Consider the following 23,231-nt stretch of genomic DNA (forward strand, 5'->3'; position numbering starts at 1 on the left):
TAATCTCTCTTGACTCTTCTAAAATACTTGATAGTAAAAAAGGGCTTAGAAGTAGTTTTCTGTGGCATTTCCAGCATGCATGATTTTCAGCTGGTCCAACAACAGTTTTCATTACTCTTGTCTTCCTTCCTGAGTGGAACTTCGGTTGTCAATTAAATGCATATTTTCCTTAAAACTGGCATCAGTTAATTATCCATTAATGTTTGAGTTACCATAAAACAAAGAAGAATATTCTATGGTGTCAACTTTTCTGTGCCGATAAAATTAGAGTAAAAAACCACAACAATCCAAGCTATGAGATATATCGTTTGGTGATTTACCTGCTGGTATTTTCTGTAGAATTATACTTATATTCTGTTTTTGCAGAAATGTTGCAGTGTACATAATAATTTTGTAAATTTTTGTTACTGATTGCCTTCTTTGCTTGATAGTGCCTAGAATTTTGTTTGATGGCTGGACTTACCATGACTTTGAGAGTGTTTTTGGCAGTGAAGATGAGATAGAAGAGCTCTCCCAGAGTATGGTTCTGCTAGCCAAGGTAAAAAGACTTCAACAATGCTTTTGAAACAGTATAAGATGATTTCTGGCTCCTTTTACAAAATATGTTTTCTCATTTCCAGTTTTCATCCCACGAAATAAAATTCTGTTCAAAATATGAATGAGGTGCAAATCTCAATTGTATATTCTAGAACGTGCCCAATTCCTGTATATATGAAATGAAGCAATACTTAGGTACAGTTAACTGAAAGCCTAAAGTGAGACTACGTAAGTCTGATTATCCTAAACTTGTTATCATTGGCAGTTGCACACTTCCGCCTGTTGTAAATTCTAATTGATAAAACCTATTCCAGCCAGCTGATGTGTGGAATAACATCAAAGCAGTAATGAATAGCTAATCACCTTCTCATGTAGGTCACTGAGTGAGCAGAGTGATTTTTTTTTTTTCAATAGAAATTAAAGAAGACAACAGAACAGACAGTAACAGTGATTGTGTTGGTTTTTTTTTGAGGGGCTGCAAAACAATCTTGGGTACAGCGAGTGCTGTTTTCTGTATTACACAAATATGTTCAGGCTTCAGTGTACTAGATATAATGAGTCACTTTTAATATCAAGAATAACTTGCCAAATATCATTTACTGCATAATTTTCTTCAGGTCTGATAAAACAGTTAAGAGTCCAGGGAGAGAAAAAGAGGACTTCCTTTAAGGAACAGCTACTGTTTGCTAAGACTTCCTTTGCATCCCCTCAGCTTAATGCTTTGGAACAGTGCTTCTAGGACTGGACAGACTGCACCCTAGAGACATTCAACTTAGTGGCTGTTTTGTGAAAACCTGCCTAATTATTGTCAGAATAAGAATACTCTCCCTTGCTGTAGGATGTAAATAAATCTGCGTTCTAGAGGAAGATGGATGGAGAGGTAAACTGAATACTTTCCTAAAATTTGTCACTGCCACATCAATTTTAGGTCCTCTGTAACAATTAACCACTTAAGGAAAGGGTGCTCAAGTCCAGTGATAACCTTGATCACAGTAAACAAATTTTATAAGAAAGATTAATTTTGGAGATGTTTGGAATAATGACTTTTCCAGTTTAGTATTTACATCTTTAAAGTCAATAGCTCATGACTTTTTTCCCCAATATACATGTAAATGTGTTTCAAATGTTTTGCTTAACAACCATCTTTCATTAATGGCTGCATTTTTCCCAAGCCAATACTGGTTTATCCTGTGAGAGTAGGAGTCAGTCATGCATAACTAATAGAGATTTTCAACTTTTGCATGTTAGTTAAATAATTTGTGCTTCACTTTGACTTCTTCATGAAATGATGCATTTGAGATGAAACTGCTATAACAATATGAAGTGTACTCAATCTGTAATACTGCTAGAACAGCTAAAGTAATTGTGTGCTTCAATATTGTATTATCTCTGCAGGCATAATGAATAAGCATGGTGATTAAGTGTATATTGTTGTCAATTCCTTTTTTAGAATGAAAATTTTGATGGCTTTGTAGTTGAAGTTTGGAGTCAGCTGGGAAATCAAAAGCAAAAGTAAGTGTAAGTCTTTAGGATACAATTACTAAGAATTGCCTCTTTTACAGTACTTTTTAAAGTTTAATTAGTCCATGTTGACTTGAATTTGTCATTTTCTATAAATAAATACACTTAACTCTAGGTCAGCTGAAGATTGTTCCACTTGTCTTAAAACTGTTCTTTGTGAACTCAAAGGTTACATATTAATATTCATAGTGGAATTAGCAGACCACATTACCCTTTTGAATTTCAGTTGTGCGAGATGCTACTGTTGAACAAGGATGAAGAGAGTACCTCAACTGTATGTGTACTCAGGTGCTGGCGTTGGCCTTCATTGTAACACTGATTGGTATGCATTACTGGATAAATAGCACTGACTTGGAGTTAATTAGGAAATCTTCCAGGACTTTATATTGAGATCTTTTATATGTGCTGAAATTAGAATGAAAATCTGCAACCTGAAGCAAACCTATGGAGAAACTGGCTTCCAGTTTTTGCAAGCACAACATTTTTAGAACTTTAGAGTAGCTGATCTACCTTTTGTTAACTCTACTGTGAAGTTTCACAGAGACTGAATTTATTGCATTTGTAAAAACTAAAGGGTTTACCTGTATTAAGCTGTTTCCTGATATGTTCTAATCTATTTTCCTTGAGCAAAAACCCCTCGGCTACCTCAATGCTTTGGATAAAGTGTAGGTAAAACAAATCCTGAACTTCAGGAGAAAAAGGCAGAACGTGTGATGAAATGATTGATTCAGTGCAGCATTCTGAAAATTTCGGATTAGTTGCCTCAGGAAATTCAGGCATCCATTCCCTAAAACATAGTACTCCTATCATCTCTCTATTGCTTAAAATGTCTGGGGGAAGATAACTTAAAAGAGATTTGTACAGAATGCAGACTTTGTTATGACAGACTTCCACCTTTCTGAAAGGATTATCCAGGTTATTCTGGTTGGGGCAAAGGATACTGGCTGATGGTATGTAACAGTTATTTCCTATTAAGGGACTCCTATCATTCCCCTATAAAATCAATACTCTAGGAACAAAGGAATGAAACTGCTGAATCTTTGTAGCCTTGTCAGGAGCTCCACCATTTACAGTGGAATAAATGAACCTTAAATGAGATGCTCTTGCTTACAATTAAGTAATTTGCCAGGTTGTTCTTGATGATTAATCTCTGTACTGAGCTTTAGATCCACTGCAGTCTCTTAATAAGGGAATTGACAAAATGGTTTAAGTAAATAGTAACTGCAAGCCAGATGTTTGGTATAGAGGTCAGTTTGTCTACTGTTATTCAGTAAAACTGATGTTTTCCTATAGGTTAACTTAAAATGCAAGTCAGACTCCATTACTGTAATTTTAAGGCTCACTGAAAGCCAACATAAGCAAGCTAACAGGAAGTACTGTATTGCAAATGGCAAACAAGTATACAACATGTTTTTATTTAAAACTCTGGGTTGAGTTTGTGTTCCAACAGTACTTGTCCCATCTCCTGTAGTAAAAACTGGCCCTGCTGGGGGAGGTACTGCTGTGTAGTTAGTTGCTCTAGCCTTCAGTGCCAGAACGCTATTTAGGCAAAGTATAGAGGTACTGCTTATTACATATTCAGTGTCCTCCAGTTACTGCTAAACAGGAATGGGAAGAGAAAGTGATTCTCAATGAGCAAAATGCTAACTGCCTCATGTCTTCTGAGTCGGTAATGTTAGATTAGATGTGGCTGCCAGCAAGCACGACATCAGGATTGTCCTTAAGTCTCAAAGTAGATGTTTGGCAGAAAAACCTGAGTATAAACAAAGCTTATAAGCTTTTTTTTTTTGTCTCTTCAACACCAGTTTTGACTTAAGTACTTAGCTGTAAACCCACCTGTGCTTACCCACCACTGCCCTAGACATGATTGAGGTGATTAAGTTGCAGAATGTCTCTGAGAAGCCAAGCAGTGATAAGCATTCTGAGTAAGGCTAATCAAAGCTGTGTGCTGAAGTGAAGCTACACTTGCACGTAGAATAACTGTTATTTGGGAAAGCACATCATTGTATTAAAATTTGGTTTCCTGATGCTTGTAAATGACCAGTGTTTTCATTCTGAGAAATTAGTCAGTTTGTTACTTAATTATTCTATAACTGGATTGCTTGGAAATCCAACATCACAGGAAATATCCCTTTAGCTTATTTTTTGAGTCAGCAGGTGCTTTGAACAAATGTGAAGGGGCAGAACTTAGCATCTCGGCGAGCCTGCGTTTTTACTGCACCTTGAGCGCTTTTACTCTGAGATCTGTTAATTTCACTTTGAATAGCAAAGTAGAACTAGTCCTGATAAATCGGTAAGCATGGACTACCCACCTTTTGCTTTGCTCATCCCTGCTAGGAAAGGGTAGAGCCATGACCTCTTCAGCCCACGGGGTGGCAGTATTGCAACATGATTCAGACACGATCCGTGTCTGTTTTTCCTAAGTGACAAACGTGAATAGTAAAGCATATTCTTAACAGTAGAAGAGCTGTGAACAATTGTCAGGAATGTATCAACACAGAGATGAGCCTTTAACCTTCAGAAATGTAAAGCCTTGATAGAATAGCAATTATGCTTGCTTCATATGAGGTATTGATGTTAACTGTTAGGTACATAGTGTAGGCCTTCCTGATTCAGATCAGTGTTTCTATGAGATACCTCTTTTCTTTTTCTCATTTTCCTTTTGATAGCTGAACCTGAACTTCAGTGGGACTCAAGAAGCCTGATAACGTCCCTATAACATTTGTTCTACCCATTGCATCTCTATATAACTAGGTAATAGTAACAGTGCTAGCACCTTGCAAGGTTTCTGTAGCCTGCAAGGTCTCTCACCAGCATCTCTGAGAACCTGTAATCACTGAGAATTTTTAAGAACAGGCAAATTTACGTACTTCCCTTGCAGCTCTTTGCATGTCTCTATGAAAGTCTTGCTTTTTTTGGTTTTCACTTCAACATCAGAAACAGATGAAATTATTCCAGATCCTGCAAGGAATAAGTGGTTGCATAAAAAGAGCTTTCAGTTTCCTGTTTATCCTAGCTGGTATTCCAGAAGTAGTGAAATAGTGTGGTCTGAGGCTCACTGTGCATCTTCTGTTTACCTATTCTTCAGCAGAGCTAGCTTAATCCTTGTTTGTTTTCAAGAGTAAAAACTTAATATTGCAACAATTCTTAGGGTTAGAATTGCTTTTTTTCCTGCTCTGTAATGCTCAGCAGAAGTGAAGTCTTGAATTATACCAGTTCTTCATGCTATTTTCTTTTACATAATGTTTATTTGTTGACTTACAGAGTAAATTTTGTGGAAGACAATTATGTGCCTAAATGTGGCTGCCTGGCTGTATGTTAAAGAATGTAATCAACTTAATATATGGCTGTTTGCTTAGGGTATGAGGGCCCTGGATGCCTTGAAACTTACCCAACAGTTCTGCATGCATGCTTTGTATACCCCTGGGTGTATAAAATGGCATTAGATTCTTAGAATAGGTGGCATTTCAGCACCTGAAGAACCTGAACTGTATTGAGATGTGTGTGGACCTAAGCTGCAGGAGCCTGACACTGATCAGTTTAGGCTCATGTAAAAGTCCAGTACAGATGCTTTGAGGTACCCTCTGTAGGTACCTCCTTCTTTTCTGTGGTTTGTGAGAATAGAAGCTCCTGATTACTGATATAAGCAAAGACAAGTTTGTGAGATAAAAGACTGAATCTAACTGATGCTCTTCTCTCATGCTGACAGTCATTGCACAGTGAAAAAGTATTCAGCTTCATGTCTCTTATTCTAAGATGTAGGAAATTAGTTTCTAAACCAATCTTTAATCAGTTGAAATGTCCTATGTAAATAATACCTTAATTCTTATATATTTTACTGTCCCTTACAGTTCAAACATGCTTCCTAATTCAAGTTTGTTTTTTTGAAATCTAAAACTTTGACTGATTTTACAACAGAATATTCCAAGTTACTTCTACCATGGCATTTCAGGTTAGAAATGCACGTGGTGGAAATTCTGAACTAAACAGGAGAACTTCTGCTTTCTCAGTTTTAATTATAACAGCCAGACAGGACAATGTCTCCTTTGCTGTTATTATGTATGGATCTTCCCCCCCCCCCCCCCCGACACTTCAGTCATACTGTGGGCACACTTTTTTCACCAGAATCTGATAGTATACGTGAAGGTGTATGCATTATTCTGCTTTGTCTGGCATTAGCTGACAGATGGCACTGCCATCACACAGAATCAATCTGAAAAACACATTTTTTTTTCACCCACCACATGCTGCAGGCACTTGGCATCATGCAGAAGATGACCTTCAGCCATCTTATTATATATGTTGGAAGGAGTATAGGAGCAAAAACCTCTTCTAGCACTTCTATCCTTCACGTTAGTCCCTGAAAAATTAATCTATTAATCAAAGATTTGCCATAATTCACTCCAGTTTTCTGGTATTAACTAGGCAATGAAATGGCACAAAAGAGCAATTTCTTCCTGAAATAGACAGCTTTATTCTGTCCAATTTTCTTGACAAGGCATAAATTTCAGGGAGCACTGACTATTAACTTATAAAAGAAAGTGGCAGAAGTTGGAAAGTTGCAGAGTTCTGAAGGGTCACGTAACTGAAGAGAAGGATGTAGCAGCATCTTCTGCAAGGCCTTTCAGACAGCGTGACAGCCCGCTTTTATGCGCTGAAGTAAGCTCTTATAAGATGTCCCAAAGTGAGTTGTAAAAAAATAAGTCTCTCTCAAACCTCAGGTGAGGGAAATCTGCATACTTTGTAGGGGACAAAATTCTTAGAAATGAGGAACATGAAAAATTAAGAAAGCCACCACCACCACCACAAACAAACAAATCAACCTTCCAAAAAGTAGTGGTAATAGAAGGCCTGATAGCATAGGATTGAAGTAGATCTTAATTAGTTAAAGATGGTCTTAAAGCTGCTAATGTCTTAGTTACTACCATGAAGTAAAACTTGACAAGGGTGAAGTCTCTGGTAAATATTTCATGTGGGCTTTTCAGAAATACCAATTCTATTCTTAATTACCCATACCTCGTTATAATTTTTTTAAATGTCAGTAGTCCTTTCAAAATTACCAGTGACAGTATGGGAAAAGATTGTGTTAGCACACTGGAAAGCACTGCTGGGGCACAGTAAAGTTTTAATTTGTAGCACACAATCAATGAGCATTCTGTTATTGCTGTTTGGGGGAGGAGGCGGGAGTGCACGTTTGGTCTATGTAATCTATCTCAGCTGACAAATGGAAGTTAGCCAAAATGAAGTCTTCAGCCATAACCATTAATCCTGTCTGATCTGCAGTAAAGATCTCAGGGATGAGACCTGGCTTGACAGGTTAGTGAGTAGACGTTCACCTAGGTTTCTTGAGTAATAATCTGCAGTTACCCTGCTATACTTTTGCTTCCTGATCCAGCCCAATTTGAAGCTGGTTTTTTTTTTAGGGTTTTTTTTTTTTTGGCCAAGGCTATATTGTTTAGATTTGTTAGGGGGAGAAGTGAAAGCTGTTGGGATAGGGTTTATTTTTCAGTTAGAGTGTGCTTTGTCTTTATTTTGTAGTAAGCACAGCAATTCAGACTTTCTGTTGGTCCTATATCAGGCCACAAATCTCTGTCCTTCATTTACAGTTGCAGGATTGCTATATGCAAGGGTTTCCTGCACCATAGGCCTTTCCAACTTAGTCAGAAAATACTTTGTGCAGTTCAGAGGCCATACAAGTTAACAAAGGCATTCAGAGGAGAGAGGTCCTGCTGATAAAGAGCGCAGGATAATCTCAATACCAGAGGAACTGATTTCAATCAAGTTTATTTTATAAGTAGCTTCTCTGACATCTAATAAAGGGTACATTCATACTACTTCAAGCATAATTAGTTAAAAGGTCACTTAGCCATGTGACAAAAATCTGTAGGAAAAAGGGCTTAGCTAGTTCTAATATTGATTATAGTTTTTGGTAAGACTATGTCATGTGGGGGCTGTGATGCATATTGTTGGAGTCAGAAAGTGTCTGTTTAGTGTTGTAATTTTTTGAATGCTTTCTCTGGAAAAGGATCCTTCTCTGCTTAATTGGTTTGTCTGAATAGCGTCACTCAATGTGGAACGCATATGGTAAAGACAGAAAGCTGTACTTCTCAGTACAGGAATAGGAGAAGTACATGCTGCAGGGGGACTAAATGCTAATGCCTATAAACCTGTGTGTCTCCAGTGCACGAGAGTTGTTTGGCACAGCCAACTCTCAGATTGTAACCACAAAATACTGATTGTATTGGGAAAGTGATAAAACTTTTTTTGTTGCTAGGATCTAAGAGTAATGGTTTTTGTAGCACCCTTAGGATTTCATTTGGCATTAAACTGTTTCAGTGGAAATAAAACTTCTTGATTACTTTTGAATAGCATCTACACTGTGCAAGTCAAGCATCTTTACCATGATAGACGATCAAACAGAAGATCAGTGATTTTAGAACAATATCTCTAGGATGATACAACCTTGATGGGGCACTGCAGTACTGGAAGTAGTTTTTGAAAGTTCTGATCTAACTCAATTTGATAAGTGGAGCAAACAACTTAGTGCATACCCTGCTCTAACACTTGCCGTCTGCTGGAATAGATTGTGAAGTTGCTTTTTACTCAATTCAAGTTTAAGCATAACTCTGAACAGATCTAGAATTCACTACTGGAATCCTTGTCTGCATTTTTGGATCTCGGCTGGCAGGTAAACATAGAAGTTGATGTTCTGAGGAATCAAATGACTGGAAGGCACACAGGATGTCCTTATTTATGATGTGAATCGAATGTCTCATTGGACTCTTTATCTAAAAGTAACTTAAATTTTGTTTTTCTAGTCTCTTTTGAAGGATTTGCTATTATCATCACCTTTTGAAAGAAAGAGCTAAAAATAAATTATGCGAAGAAAATTTTGGAACTTATTTTCCTATTGAAATTAGGATGTGGAAATCAGCTTTTGAGAAAAAACTTTGAATAACACATATAGGAGATGATACTTCCAGATATGGCATTTCCAGGCATTTAATTTTGTGGTTAAACAGTAAAGTGTTGGGAAACAAACGCATTAAGAAACAAAAACACTTGAAACAGCAACAGCAATGTTTCTAAAAGCAGGCCTCATAAATACACCTTGAAGACTGCACATCTTGCTGGGAAAACCTCCTTATGAGTTCTCAGACTTTTCTGTAGTAGCACGAAGTTAACTCAAACCTATTCAACAATTGCTTGTTTCAGAACAGTGTTTGGTTCTTCCACTGATTCATCCTTTTTACTGAAGACGACTCTAAGGAGTAGCCTGCTCCGATAACATATATCATTTTCACATGCTAACAATGAATAATTGGATTAAAATAAAACATTTTATCCCTAAGGTGATCACTGGTTACAACAAAACTAAGACCATCTCCAACAGTTCAGTGTTTTTAGTCTCATAAGAAGGTAAATCTTTGATTAGTCTGCCTAAGTATTTTTTTTTTTAATGCTAGAATCATCTGCTAGAAACTCCGTTTAGGTCTGCTAAACTTTGATCTTTAGATGCCTGCTGCATATTCTCAGTTATTTCTGCTGTTACTTGATAGCTTGCTTTTGTCAACCAGCAACACTAGTTTTCTGTCTGTCCTTATAACAGTATGTTTATATTTCAGGGAGTTGATACACTTGCTCATTCACCTTTCTGAAGCTCTGCATGAAGCACAACTAAAACTCATACTCGTCATACCTCCAGCAGTTGCAGCAGGGTGAGTATTCCTATGTAGGCAGCAAGTTTCAGACAAGAAATACTTTGTTATTTGTTACAGGGTAAATTGAAAGCTTTATTTGTAGCTGTGCTACTTAAATGAGGTAGAAATTGTTTGAGTTTGATTGCTTGATTCCTGTTGCACTGAACAGTCTTAGTACTATATGTGAGCATTAATGTGGTAACATTTGAAATCCAAGTAACTTGCAGGGGGACTTCCTATTATGGTATTAATACATGGCGTCTGGTGAGAATTTCCAAGAGAACAAGAGCAAAGTAGTTGTGGAGTTTAATGACTTGTTGCCGAGGAGTGAAAAGAATTGTCATAAAAGTAGCACATAAAAAAGGCTTTCTGAGCCTCTGGGCACAATTTCATCTATGATAGATAATGCTTGTCTTTAAGCAAGTAAGGCAGAGCTCTCCTTCTATAATAGAGTTGCATCTTTCCTAAAGTTATTTGGTTTGACTTAGTGGTTTGCATGTACAGAAAATGAATTTAGCAATTCTAAATAATTAGTAAGAAGATAACATTGTGTTTATTTGTGCAGCAATTTGTATCCTATAGGTGTGCCAGTGGATATAGATATGCTCTTCCAGTGCACTAGCAGTATTCGGTTCATATCTTTCAGTGTTTATAGCAGAGAGATTTACTTTCTAAGTTTAGAATTGTTGGCAAGAAAAAAAAAAGCAAAAAAAACCAAGAACAACACAACCAAACTGTATCTGGAAAATGAGAATATAGTTTCAATATATGTGAAAGAAATTTAGATCCTGTTTATATTTTTACATTTTTAAGAAAAGATATTACATTGTCTTCAAGAGACATATAGTAAAGCTGTAATTTTTTTTTCCAGTTTGTACATCTCTAGTAGTGCTATTTCTGTATTTTAGGAGATTTCCATCTCACCCTTCCAGGTTTCACATAATCAATCAGTGATTATATCCATGTAATAGTAAGCAGGTAGGACTGAAGCCATGTAGGTGGAGGGTGATTCATGATGTCAGCAGAGTGATGGAACTGCAGATCTGTCATTTCAAATTGAACTGTAGGCTGTGCTGATGTTATAAAGCTTTTTCAGCAGGAGGTTTGCCTGCTATAAGCAAAACTACTTGTTAACATTTGTTCATGTTTTGATACCTTTTCATGTCAAAAAATGCATGGCATCCTTGCATTGTGAGCGTGGTTATATGTTGCCCTACTATATAGAACTGTTCATGGTATACAGTAGCATTACGAGGACATATTGCAAGGAATGCATTATCTCATACAGAACTGTGCTAATATGGGTACTGTACTCCTATCTCCCTTTCCTTATTCCTCAGATGTATGGGTCCCTGTAACGAGAGTCTCTGTTATAACATGGATAAGCCAAGTGTAGAAGTTAAGTGTATGTTGTGGGTCTCAACTCTGAATAAGGAGCACCAAATCCCTATTAGTTGTTTAAGATGGGCTTTTTCATTGTTTAAGGCGAGGTTTTTTTTGTCAAATACTGCAGAGTCACAAAACGTGACCCATTGTAGAATCTTACATACATGGAAGAGTCTTCAAAAAGTAGTTCAGTGTGCTGCAAAGGGTTCTGCTAACTGCAGAATAGGCATCAGATAAGACACATACATTGATTCTATATCACTTCTGTTCTCTATCTCTGAATTTTACCTGATGAAATACTATTTCCTTGTTGTGCAATTATATTTGGCTTACTGGGCTTGACTCGCTGATAAGGGTAACTGGGAAAGATTGATAATATTTGCTTAGTCAGCAATGAGTGATTTTTTGCTTCCCAAATTTCCTTTTTCCTTCAACCACCAGCCTGCTACCTGCACATGAAAGTCCAATAACGTGAGTTAGTCTTAAATGGAGAGCCATTGTTAGGGAATTTTAGGTGAGTTATGAGACCAGAAAAGAAAAATAGTGCAATGTCTGATTTCTCTTACTGTGAGCCATGTAGTATCATGAACAGGCTCACAGTCATACTTGCTTTATGACAGCACAGTTTCGGGGGGGGGGGGGGGGGGGGGGGGGGCGGGAGGGTGTTGGACAAGCTTCTAAATTTCTTGTAGACTGTCTTAATCTTTCAGACTGTTTACTTCCAAGTTAGCAAAAAGGCTGAGAAAATGGAATGCCTGAACAAGCTTGTAAATGCCTTGGGTATTCTGTGGCTGGCCTTTTCCTAGCACTAAGGGCAAACTAAGCATTTCTGCCTACCAGGATCTGTGCAGAGCTTAAATGCTACCTGCTAAAAAGATTTGGACAACGTGTAGTCAGTAACTAAAAGTATCACATTATTCTGAAATCAGTTTGCGTTACCACTACAACTCTGATGTCATTTCAGCTGTAGGTGAGCAATGTAACCCCCTCTATGCCAAGTCCTGACAGGAAAGTAAGCTCAGATGTGATACCCACCTGTTATTTCATTCTTCAGTAGCTAGATGAAATCTGATTGTAGTTAATTGATTGTCTTAAAGTATGATTTTCAGGATTTTTTTTTTAATGTATTATTTTTCACTATTGCATAGTACAAATATTTTATACCTTTCAAATAAAGTAGCTGATTTAATGTAAAATTCCTTTGCTTCCACATGCTACTGCCTACCAGTTTCTCAAGGGCAAAGAGGAATAAATGATCTGTTAAGACTATAGCAAAAGCAAACAAGATTAATTTCATATGAACTGGTGAAGCAGTCAGTCAAGGCCCTCCATGCTAGTGTTCGTATTATTGTGCAAGACAGTCTTCAGAACAGTACTGTGTTTCTAGGGCACTATGGCATTAGGAGAGTAGATTCAAGTCTCTGAAAAGCACCAGACTTAGTATACTGCATATATATATATATATATATATATATTTTAAACACCTTCCCCCCCCCCAGCATAACATGGCTTGTTCCCCGTTCCTTTCCATGCTCTGTATTTTCTCCAGTTGTTTGTGCTTCAGAATATACACCCTATAATCCTGAGGCAGTTTGGTTCATGGCAATACATGAAGTCTTGTCACACACTAAATCCAGTTCAGGCCAAGAAAAGTCCTGAGCCCATAGTCTTGCTAGATCAGTAAATATTTCTGGGATTGTGGGACTGTGGTCCTGCATGTGGTATCCTTTTTCTTTGTTGCATCATGTAAACCAGGAACCTCTTCTACACAGCACAGTAGAATGAGAAGATGGTAGAAATTGTATTTACATAGAATGTTGAGGATATTAGAAAAGGGAGTTTTTGATCAGGATGATTTTTGATCAGGATGAGGCATTACATATTGCAATTAATTAGATCTACTGGGCAGCTGTGTTGTTCCTTACTATATTAGTTGTTTTTGTGTGGCTTTTGGGAGCCATTGGTGTAGCTAGAAAGATGTGACACTCAGGAAGCTAGGCTTTCTCTCTCAAGAAAAGGTCGATGGGTCATCCAGGTTGCTTCATAATATAAATGCTTGGAAGCTTCACAATCCATAGATGGCTTTACTATGAAAAATGTTTACTATTGAGAAGGCTCTAGTAACTGAATAACTGTTTTGGTTATTACCCCATGAAGTGCTGGCACAGGTCTCAGTAAACCAAAGAGCGATGCTTTGTATTGAATCATTACACCACAACAACAACTTCAGCGCTTCTTTAGAAATACAGACACAGAAATCAAATTCTGAAAAACCAATCCCTGCTCATGAGAACCTTTGCAACATTAGCAATCCATTAACACTCATTTCTTATGGATTTTTCTGGACCACTGTGGGGTGATGTAACATACAGAAAGCACAGCAATAACAGCAAGGTCCTAGACTATTACAGCAAATAAAGACTTGCTCAAATACAACAGCCATGGGCACAGAAATAAAGGAAAGAAGCTGCTTACCTTCAGAAAACTTCAGGTAGGCAAGGATCTCCAGCAAGATACTCTTTGCCTCCACTGCCAACCCTTAAATGAGGTCTGGAAGGGGTGGATCCAGGCTCCACCCCTTCTGGTCACTCAGGCACATTGCTGCACCTGAGCTGCCCTGAGTTGGCCCTGCCTTCCCACCAGGTGCTCCATCACTGCTTCAAGCCCTGACTTAGCATTCCTATTACAGGTGGTACACCTCAGTGTCACGTGAATGTTCAGGGGAGATAACAGAAATACTTTGAGATTCTCCTGCCTTGGTTAGATCAAAAATAACGAGAAATAACTAGGTCTTCTCTTCTATCTGTCACATATTCTAATCTTTCATGCTACTGTCTTATGATTTGCATGTCATACTGGCAGTTCCTTTTTAAAGCAATTTTCTTTTCCTGTTAATTGTACTGTTACAGATAAAGTAAAGGAGAGCACTTAGAACGTTTTTTTCTGAAATGCTTTATCAATCACTTGATCAGAAAAATGCATTTAAAATGCTAATGCATGCAGAGGTAAAATTTAAGTAACTGCTGTGAACAGTGGTTACAATAAGGTGCGTTCACTCCTTTTGGCATTTGGGAACATGTGGAAACAGCACAAACCTGAAGATTAGTGCTCATTGTGACACCTATTACTGTTACCAGGTTCAATCTCATACCCAGAATGACATAAGTCTGTTCTATTTACCTACAGTCACAGTCTAGCTTTGTAGATCCTAAAACAGGAGTGGAAGCTGCTGTAAGGCTCTCTGCATTCATATTTTGTTTTGGCCAAGATTTTCTGTCAGTAACTGTATCTTTCCGTGCTACTTAGCAGTCTAACCCTGCACGGAGGTTTGGACCTCCTGTTGCTATTGTCACTCCTGCAGCTGTGCTGAATACTGACAGGGTAGGGGGTTCACAGTTCCAAAACCTTTGTGAATTGGGATTCAGGGCTGCCCTGTTAGAGATGGGAAGAGCTGTCTATCAAAGGAGCAGTTTTTGACCTGGAACATATATTACACTCCTGCTCCTAGATGGCTTTGTTCTGTAAAGGGGTAGAAAAGTATTTCTCTTTACCTGCACTGAAAAATAACAATCATGGATTATGTGAGAGGATTGAAAGTTCTCATTCCTCTAAACAAATTAATTTATTTCCTTATGTATTCCCAGTGTTTCTGGGATATATCCATAAGCCTTTACGTAGGAGAATCACAGAATCACAGAACTGTAGGGGCTGGAAGGGACCTCCAGAGATCATCGAGTCCAACTCCTCTGCAAAACAGGCCCCCTACAGCAGGTTGCACAGGAAAGTGTCCAGGCGGGTCTTGGATATGTTCAGAGAAGGAGAATGCACAGCCTCTGGGGGCAGCCTGTTCCAGCGCTCCGTTACCCTTACCATGAAGAAGTTCCTTTTACATTTTGGCACAGAACTTCCTATGCTCCAGTTTATGGCTGTTTCCCCTTGTCCTGTCTCCACAGACCTCTGAAAAGAGAATAAATTAGTCACGTTCTGTTAGATTAATATTGTTACACAGGACATCTGCTTTTGTCTTCCATTCATGTCCTTGTATTGTGTTAACTAGAAGAAACACTTCAACTTCTTGGGTAGACAGGAAGTCAAAAATACATCCATCAGTTATGGAAGCATCCTAAAATATACACAATGCATGGTTGCTTTAAAGCTTATATATATGTAGTATCTAATGATAAATGTAAGAAGAATCTTGATTTTTTCTTCCTGCCTTACTTTACTTTTTAGACAGTAGCTGTGCTTGGAAATCCTGATTCACAGGATAAGAAGGCTTCTACTGAAATGTGCTTCCCATTGTGTATTGAATATCTTATTTTTTGTGTCTTGACTTGAATTTTAATACTTAGACAGGGTTGAAGCATCCTTTAATGCATCTATATCCTTTATTTGTTGGAATCACTGTAGACCGTTAACCAAAAAGACAGCAAAAGGCATGGAAATAAGTACCATCGAGAATCAAATAGTATCTCAGAGTTCAGCAGCTGGCAAAGGACTGATAAAGGAGACGTGGAAGATCCTTCCCAGCTGAGATCCTAGGAGCTGAAACATTATTTCTTTTGTGTTCTACCCTGATTAAAATTTAAAGAGAGTGCATAGCTAAATGTAAGCAGTTTATTTAGGAATTTGTAATTTACACTCCTTTGATATGCATTAAGATCAAAGCAGCCTGGCAGCAAACACTATCTGAAAAGAGACACTTTTAAGAGCTAAAAATATCAGTTTTCTTCAGGAAAAACTGTCTGGAGAATGCATCGTTGTGCATGAGATCACTCATATGGTGCAGGAAGGAAACATATTGGGTCGTCTGTTTAATTTTTTGGATGCAGTTTTTGTAAGCAACTTAAACTAAGAGATCCACTGGCTGAAGCTTGCTTACATAACAAAGTATCCTATAAAGCCTTTGACTTTTGGATTGCTTTTGGAATGTTCTGAGCTAAAGGAAATCCGCACATGAGGGGAAAAACAGCAGACTTTTTATCTATCTCTATAGAGCATTTTAAAATGCATCTGTTTACAACATTGGCCAGAGAATGTTACACCAGTATAACTGATGAAGTGAGAATGCGTGTAGGGGCTGATGGGGAGGCAGGAATCCAAGAAGCTTTGCTGTCACAGAGAACACATGCAGAGCTATCTCAGCAGCAAACACAATCAGATGGTTCACATTTCCATCTAGTGGATGTCCAGGAAGTGCATCCTTCTTGCAAGAGAGAAAGCAGGAGCTGAAGCTGTGATGGACAGTGTGTGTGTGTGTGTGGATATTATGCAGCAACTACTCTTGGGATGAGAGTCTTGTTGTGTGTCTCTGAGAAAAGGTGCTAGGGCTGTTGTGTTATGTAAATGGTTGCTTGTGCAGATGGTTTGCTGAAGACTTCCAGCCTGTCTTTCGACAGATTGTCTCAAAACTTTAGAGAGCGTTACTGCTTTTAGCATGCATGGATGTGGATGCATGTAGAAACTATATGAGAACTGTATTTATAACAGCAAGGTGTGGTTTTGTTTTGTTTCAAGTACAGACCGGTGTTTTAAAAAGGCACATAAATACAGGTATCAGCTGGAGGTGAAATGTGTCATCACAAGGAAAATATGAATGAGACGTGACATTTGGCTGCACCTGGCTTCTTCAGACTGTAAATCAAAGAGCTTGAGTTATTTTCTTTGCTTCCCTATACTTTGTAATTTATAATACTTTAGCGATGCTTTGAATTTGAATGGCAACCTTTGCCTTTTGCAGTGAGCTGAATTTAACCTGGCCGGATGGTTACATACTTTGTTCAGGTTCAGCAACCCCTTCAGTAACACTCCTTTTTTTGTTGCTATGCTGAGTAAAGGCAGGCAAAAGGTCTGAGGACCCTCAGGATATTGTCCTCACAGGGATTCTGGAATTAGAATGTAACCAGGACATTTCCAGCATGTATAGTTTATTACAGACAGACGACACAGCGTAACAGTGTTAAGGATCAGCTTTGTGGATGTTAAGTCATTAAAAGCTGTTATTCCTGCTGAAAACTGTGAAATAACTCCAAATTTACAGACGGTTGGCTTTCCTCGGAGTTTTATTGTCGGATGAAGTAGAAGCCCGTGAACAAAGTAGCAATAAAAATAGTATTGGCTGCGTCACAAACTTCATAATATAACACTGTGCTCTTTATTTACATACAGATGCTTCGGATAAGTAGTCTGTGTCCTATACAATGGATATCTTTTCACAAGTCCTGTCTTCAGGTTGCAAGACAGTGGCTGCTCCTTGACTAGCAGATCATTCTTTCTCTTGAAGCTGTACAGGATCTCTAAGTGAAGAGTAAAATCTGAAATAAATGCAAGAAACCCTTTGATTTGTTTGACATACCGCTGACAGCTTTGTTTTTCTTTATAAAGGAAGATCACATTTAAGGTAGTAAGAACTTGTTTTGTAGTGTCCTGAGAGTAGGATGGAGCTGCATTTTTGCTCTGGTCACTTTGTTACTGTTAAGAGTTCACAGTTAGTGTTACAGAGTGCTAAAGTAGTGCTTACTACTTTTGTTTGTGCAAACATTTCGTTTCAAATGTATCAATCCTGCTTAGAGTGCATGGAATACAATTTTCAGAACAGGTTGATTCAGTTCAAGAAGCCTGAAGTAACACAAGATGGCTTTATGCATCAGTATTTCTATCAAGTACAGCTTGATAATGTTAAATAACAGCATACAAAATAGCCTATGTTCTTACCTGTGTCTTAATAACATGCTTACCAGTACAAATCAGAGGTGATTGAGCAATACGTCCTTGCAGAATGTGGTATATGGGATAATTACTTTTCATTTAGAGATGATCGGCAGGGAGGTGTCAGGGGGACGAGAGGTAAATATTACACTTCCAGTGCTGGGAAGGCTCATGGAAAACTGTTTGGGGTACTATGTTTATAGGAAGATTTATTAAAATGGGAGTGATTAGAGGAAAGAAAGAAAAAATGCTAAAAAATAGATAATGTCACATTTGAGGAGAGCTTGGAGGACTGCAAGGAGGAAAGGAAGAGCAACACCTTTATTAATTTATTTGGGTGACACAGTAAATGCTCCCTGAGTGCCTGTTTTGCAGAAGAGTACAAGGAAGAAGAGCTGAGCCGCTGGGAGAAGAAGGAAAGAGTACAGCCTGTAACCTCCTTCCTCTGTGCCAGGAACAAAGGAAGCATTCGCAGATATACCTTTCCCTTGTTTTCCTTGAGCTGTGGGTTGCTCCTTGTGCAGGCCGTGCACCTGAGACTCAAGCTAACCTTAGTCTTTGTTAGTAGGTACTGTTGGAAAACTTTCATTGTTAAGCCTTCCTACTAAAGTTTGAGGCAAGCCAGAAATCTGAAGAAGTTTTTCTTTTAGTTAAGATTAAAAAAGGTAGGTGGAGCAGATAACAGCAAAGGAATGAAGGGAGCTGAAGGCTTTGGCATTCTGTTCTTAGACTAAGCCTTTGTAGGCATGTTTTTATCCTCAAATTAAAATTTTCAACCTGAATCAAAACACCACACAAAACATTTTGAAACGATGTCAAAAAAATTGAAGAAGGTCATACTGTTAAATTTAGAGCCTGACATGAATTTCATTACTTATCTAAAATTGACACAACATTCATATGATAGGACGGCCTGTAGCAGGTAATGTGGCTGTTTCCTTCCTGCTTTGAGCAATTTGCCACATTTGTATGTGAAACACAGAATCTCAGTCTGTTTCTGCTTCTCTTCAATTCTCAGCTATGTCCCAACCATAATTTTTAACTGCTGCTTCTTGCTGTGGTTGATCTCTTCTAATGAAAAAGAGTTGGAAATCAAAGCACTTTTTATATTGCCAACGGTCTGAAGTTTTAAAATCTGATAACTGATTTGGATTATGCCAAGGCTAAATGTTCTTCGCACCACATTTTTTATAAGCAACGAGAAGTTGCTTGCTGAGGATATTTTTGTTTTATATATGCATTATGAGAGGAGGGACTTTCAGAAAACCTGAAAGAATCTCAAAAGACATTACTTCATAGCTGTGCTTAGACTACAGAGACTATAAAGCCTTGACGGTGCTTCACTATGATTCAGCAATTTTCCTCTTTTCTGACTTAAAGTGCTTTTGATTTAAGGCATCAAAGATAATGTCTTTTACGTTCAAATGGCACGTAGTATTATTTGGATAATCTTTGTCACGGTGTACTCACTGTTACAGAAACGAGATCTGTTGACATTCCTGAAAAGGCTGAGGAGGAATGGTTCTGGGCTGGTTTAGCTTTGTTGTTGTTTTTTTTATAGTGATTGAAGGAGTTTTGACAGGATTGATTCTAAATTCCTGTTTCTTTGTCATGGAAACACTGTCTCTGGTAGCTTTGAAACAGCATCCTTCATTCTTAGGGTGTTTCGGAGAAGGCAGCTAATGCAGGCTCCTATTGCATTTCATGCTGTTTAGGCATAATTATTCTAAGATAGTTAGTAATTACTGTAAGTATTTAGTCTTATTTTCTAAAGAAACTTGTTTGAAATCCCTCCAGAATTGCATGAGGGCTGTGAAGGTTAGACTATACTGAACCCTTCTTCAGGAAGGAAGACATTATCTAGATTAAAAAATAGTTCTTCTGTTGGAGCAGAAAGTGAAGAGAGAACCTTTCTGGAGAAGCTGGGAAGTTTTATTTGTCCTCTCTGCTGTTCATATATAGATGTTTATGTAGCAGTTTTCCTTCTTTAGACCACTAGTCTGACTGGCCAGAACAAATGGATATTTCTTCATTTTTTGTTTGTTGTGGCATTTGGCAGTCTCTTACACCTGTAAGTTCTGTGTATCAAGGTCCACCACTATATAATGGTGTGAATTGTTCTCTGTATAAGCTGTCAACAATGGATTTGGGGGAGGGACAACTACTTGCATCTTGATGAGAACAATTTAAAACATTGTTGCTAAAGTTCAAATTATTACAACCTTTGTTATGCTACACTTAGTGCAATCTCTTCAGATACGTACAAGAAGTAAATGCTAAGACAGCGTACATTTACTTGTGAGCAAAAAATGTGCAGTTGAATCAGGAATTAAACATGCCTTTCAGTTTCCACTTTTTTTTTTTTAGATTCTAGACTCGGAAAAGAGTGTATTAATACTGCTGCAGTCTTGGCAAATAGTCCATATCAAACCGTTTGTCTTTATTGGCTTCGTGAGATGCACAGCAGTAGTGCAGCTGCTTTCGTTTGAAAGCTGCAGGAACCTGAGCCGCTCTTCTGTCTTCAAATATTTCAATGTAATATGTGCTCCTCATTCAAAATTCAGCAAGCATCCTTAACTTCAGATGTCCGTATTTGAATATGTAAGAGTAGAAAAATCTGCAATCTCTTTCCCTGATAGTTAAAGCTCCTATAAGTACCATGTCAGTATTTTCCTCCTCTAAACTTTCACTTCTCTAAAATTCAGATTTTAGCTATTCAATTTATTCTGTCTGCAAAATAACATTGTAGGGGTGACTGTCCCAAATAGCTTCAACACTTTCTTTCCAAAGCTGTCGTGCAATGAAAATTAGCAGAATCTATTCAATCTTTGTTTCTGCTGTTCAGAGCTTTTCAGGTAGCAGAGGGAATCTGCTTATTTTTGTTGTCCTTCATCTTGGCTATGATTGGCAGCAGGACAGAGAATTTGTTCCCTTATTTTACTTTCTGCTGCCGTGCTCCTTTTCTCCTTTGCTACAAATTTATACATGAATACTTTGTTGGAAAACAGGAGGAGTATATGACGGAAAATTGCTTATTGCCATTGCAGTTGCCCAGCTCAGTAGATGCCACAATCAACCAGTGTTTCACATGTGTATTAAAGGAAACAGGTGGTTTAATCTTCTAAAAGTTGGCTAGGAGTGGACACTTGTAATTATTCAAATACTTTGTGTTTTCTTACCAACTATCTGTCATATTTAGAAGCTGCTGCAGATTCACTGCCTTGCCTTAACTTGTGGGCAGGATGGAGATCCTTTAAATTTTGATAAGTAAACGATATCAGGGATCAAAACAGCAGAAAATCCCTTGCTTGTTTCAGAAGTTTTAAATAAACTGGTTATGTCAAATTACAGCATAGTGGAGAAAAAAACAATTTTTTTAAGTCTAGTTTATTAAATAGGATTCTGCTTTCACCAATACCTACGATTAACACTGTGAAGTACTAAAATGCTTGTGGCAAACCTGGCCATAATAATCTAATCTTGTTGGAATCAATTATACTCTTGCTGTGCTTTTCTGATTTTTATACATCTTTTCTTCCTTACTTTTCCTTCCAATCTGACACATGAAACCACATGAAATACAACAACTGTTTTTACAGTTACTTGTGATTAGCTACTACATACACCAATGATGCTCTCCCGTGTTTGCTTTTGCTAATAAAGGAATTTGGTGCTGGAAGACCATCTCTTTATTTGGGCAAGTAATGTATAAAAAATGAGATGAGGAAAGCAAAATCTGAAAACTTTCTTGTAGCTAAGCACAGTCTCCTATTTGTTATGCCTAGTAGATAATAAACACCCTGCCTTCCATCTTTCCTGTAGTTGTTAGTCTTCCTGTGAGTATCCTGAAAACAGCACTGTCAGGAATATGGAGGGTACAGTTATGTATGGAGATTTTGAAATCGGGTTCTTTTCATAAAATTCAGCACTGTAGAAGGCATAGAAATGATTCTTAAGTGGGCTGTCTAGACCGGCTGACTGGCACAATAGTTTTTATTGCATATTAGAGAACTTGTAAAGTATGTGTGTCTTGGATGACAAGATACAGCTTGAAATACGAGTTTATATTGAAGAGAGCAGAAAACCAGATAGGAAATGACTGCTGAATACTTCTGAGTAACTGTTATTGGAAAAAGTTTGATAATCTCTTCTAATGATAGTAATACTACTGAATCATACTTTATATCATGGCATTGGGCTCATGGGTTTTGTTTCTTTACTATGCAGAGGCTTTAAGTGAAGATCTGCCAGTTACATCTCTTTATAGACTGGGTTCCATTAGCTGCAATAAATCTGGATGCTTATTAATGGCTTTAAGGGACATCTGTGTTTTCCTTGCTGAATGCTTCTCTGTTTTTGCTATTGTTTGTTGGGTTGTCAGCTCCAGTACAGCATGGCTGCGACTACAGCTATGAAAGGTTTGATGCATTTTTTATAGATTTAGAAAGGACTTGAGAGGAACACATCTACTCTTAGAAGTAAGCGGCTTTTTAAAGACTGCACCTCACTATATAAAATTAATGCAACTGAGGTCTGACTGTACTCTCATGTGTTGAAACAATTGTACACATCAGCTTTTGAATTCTCACTGGAGAGAGTTATTAAAATAATCCATAGGTCAACTAATGATGGTCAAAGAGGGGTGGGTATAGAAGAATATATTCCTTACCATGTCTGGTGTTTGTAGTTTCCAGTTCTGAGCCAGCTGCCGTCCAGCGATGACTGCATGAATTTCAGAGCATTGTTGGAGAACTTTCCAAAAAAAAAAAAAAGCAAAGGTGATGGAGATGAGCATTTTTGTTTTTGCAAGGAGGAATTAAGCCTACATTTGGTGTGCTAGAATGTTTAAATTAGGTTCATATGCTCTAGGGTACAAGCTTGTTTTGCATGATGTTCTGCTATTGGAGCATGCCTTGCCTGGGCATTCAGCCCTGGCACTTAAGTTACTAGAATAGTTTGGAAATTAGGAGAACCAAATGGTGACACAGTGAATGCTCATTTTTTTGCATAAATGACTCCTCTGAAGAGGCTGAAGCAATGCGACAGGGATGATACTAAGGATGAACAGTTAACATACCTTTAATGTAAACAGTGAATACAACGACAAGTACTGCAATAAACTACTTCTTTGATATTCAGATATATCTGTTCTTGTCAAACCGATGGATTTATTTTATTACAAATTTCAGATGCAAATTCTTAAGTCACCTGAAAAATACAGTGTAAGCAGTGCATACTGACCTGCCAGCGTGCCTCAGCCCTACCTGAAGGAATCTGTCAGTGGAAAGAACGGACAGCAGTTTTCAGGCTCATTTGTCCCTGGGTGTCTGACGGGATTTCGTGCTGTCTTTCCAAGACCAGTAGCTGTTGGCACATTTT

General features: G+C 37.9%; 1 protein-coding gene across 4 annotated transcripts in view; it reads left to right on the forward strand.

Moving 5' to 3' along the window:
• The window catches only part of CHID1 (chitinase domain containing 1), a 103,850-nt gene that overhangs the window by 8,244 nt on the left and 72,375 nt on the right, over positions 1–23,231 (forward strand). For all 4 annotated transcript variants that reach the window (XR_005860037.2, XM_046941633.1, XM_046941632.1 and 1 more), the window contains 3 exons: positions 432–538; positions 1,988–2,049; positions 9,684–9,776. Coding sequence is in view for 3 of the 4 variants with exons in the window: in XM_046941633.1 (XP_046797589.1) it covers positions 432–538; positions 1,988–2,049; positions 9,684–9,776 (262 nt within the window). In the remaining variant the exon portion in view is untranslated. The remainder of the gene's footprint in view (positions 1–431; positions 539–1,987; positions 2,050–9,683; positions 9,777–23,231) is intronic.

Source organism: Gallus gallus, chromosome 5 (genome assembly GCF_016699485.2).
Source record: "Gallus gallus isolate bGalGal1 chromosome 5, bGalGal1.mat.broiler.GRCg7b, whole genome shotgun sequence".
NCBI lineage: Eukaryota > Metazoa > Chordata > Aves > Galliformes > Phasianidae > Gallus > Gallus gallus.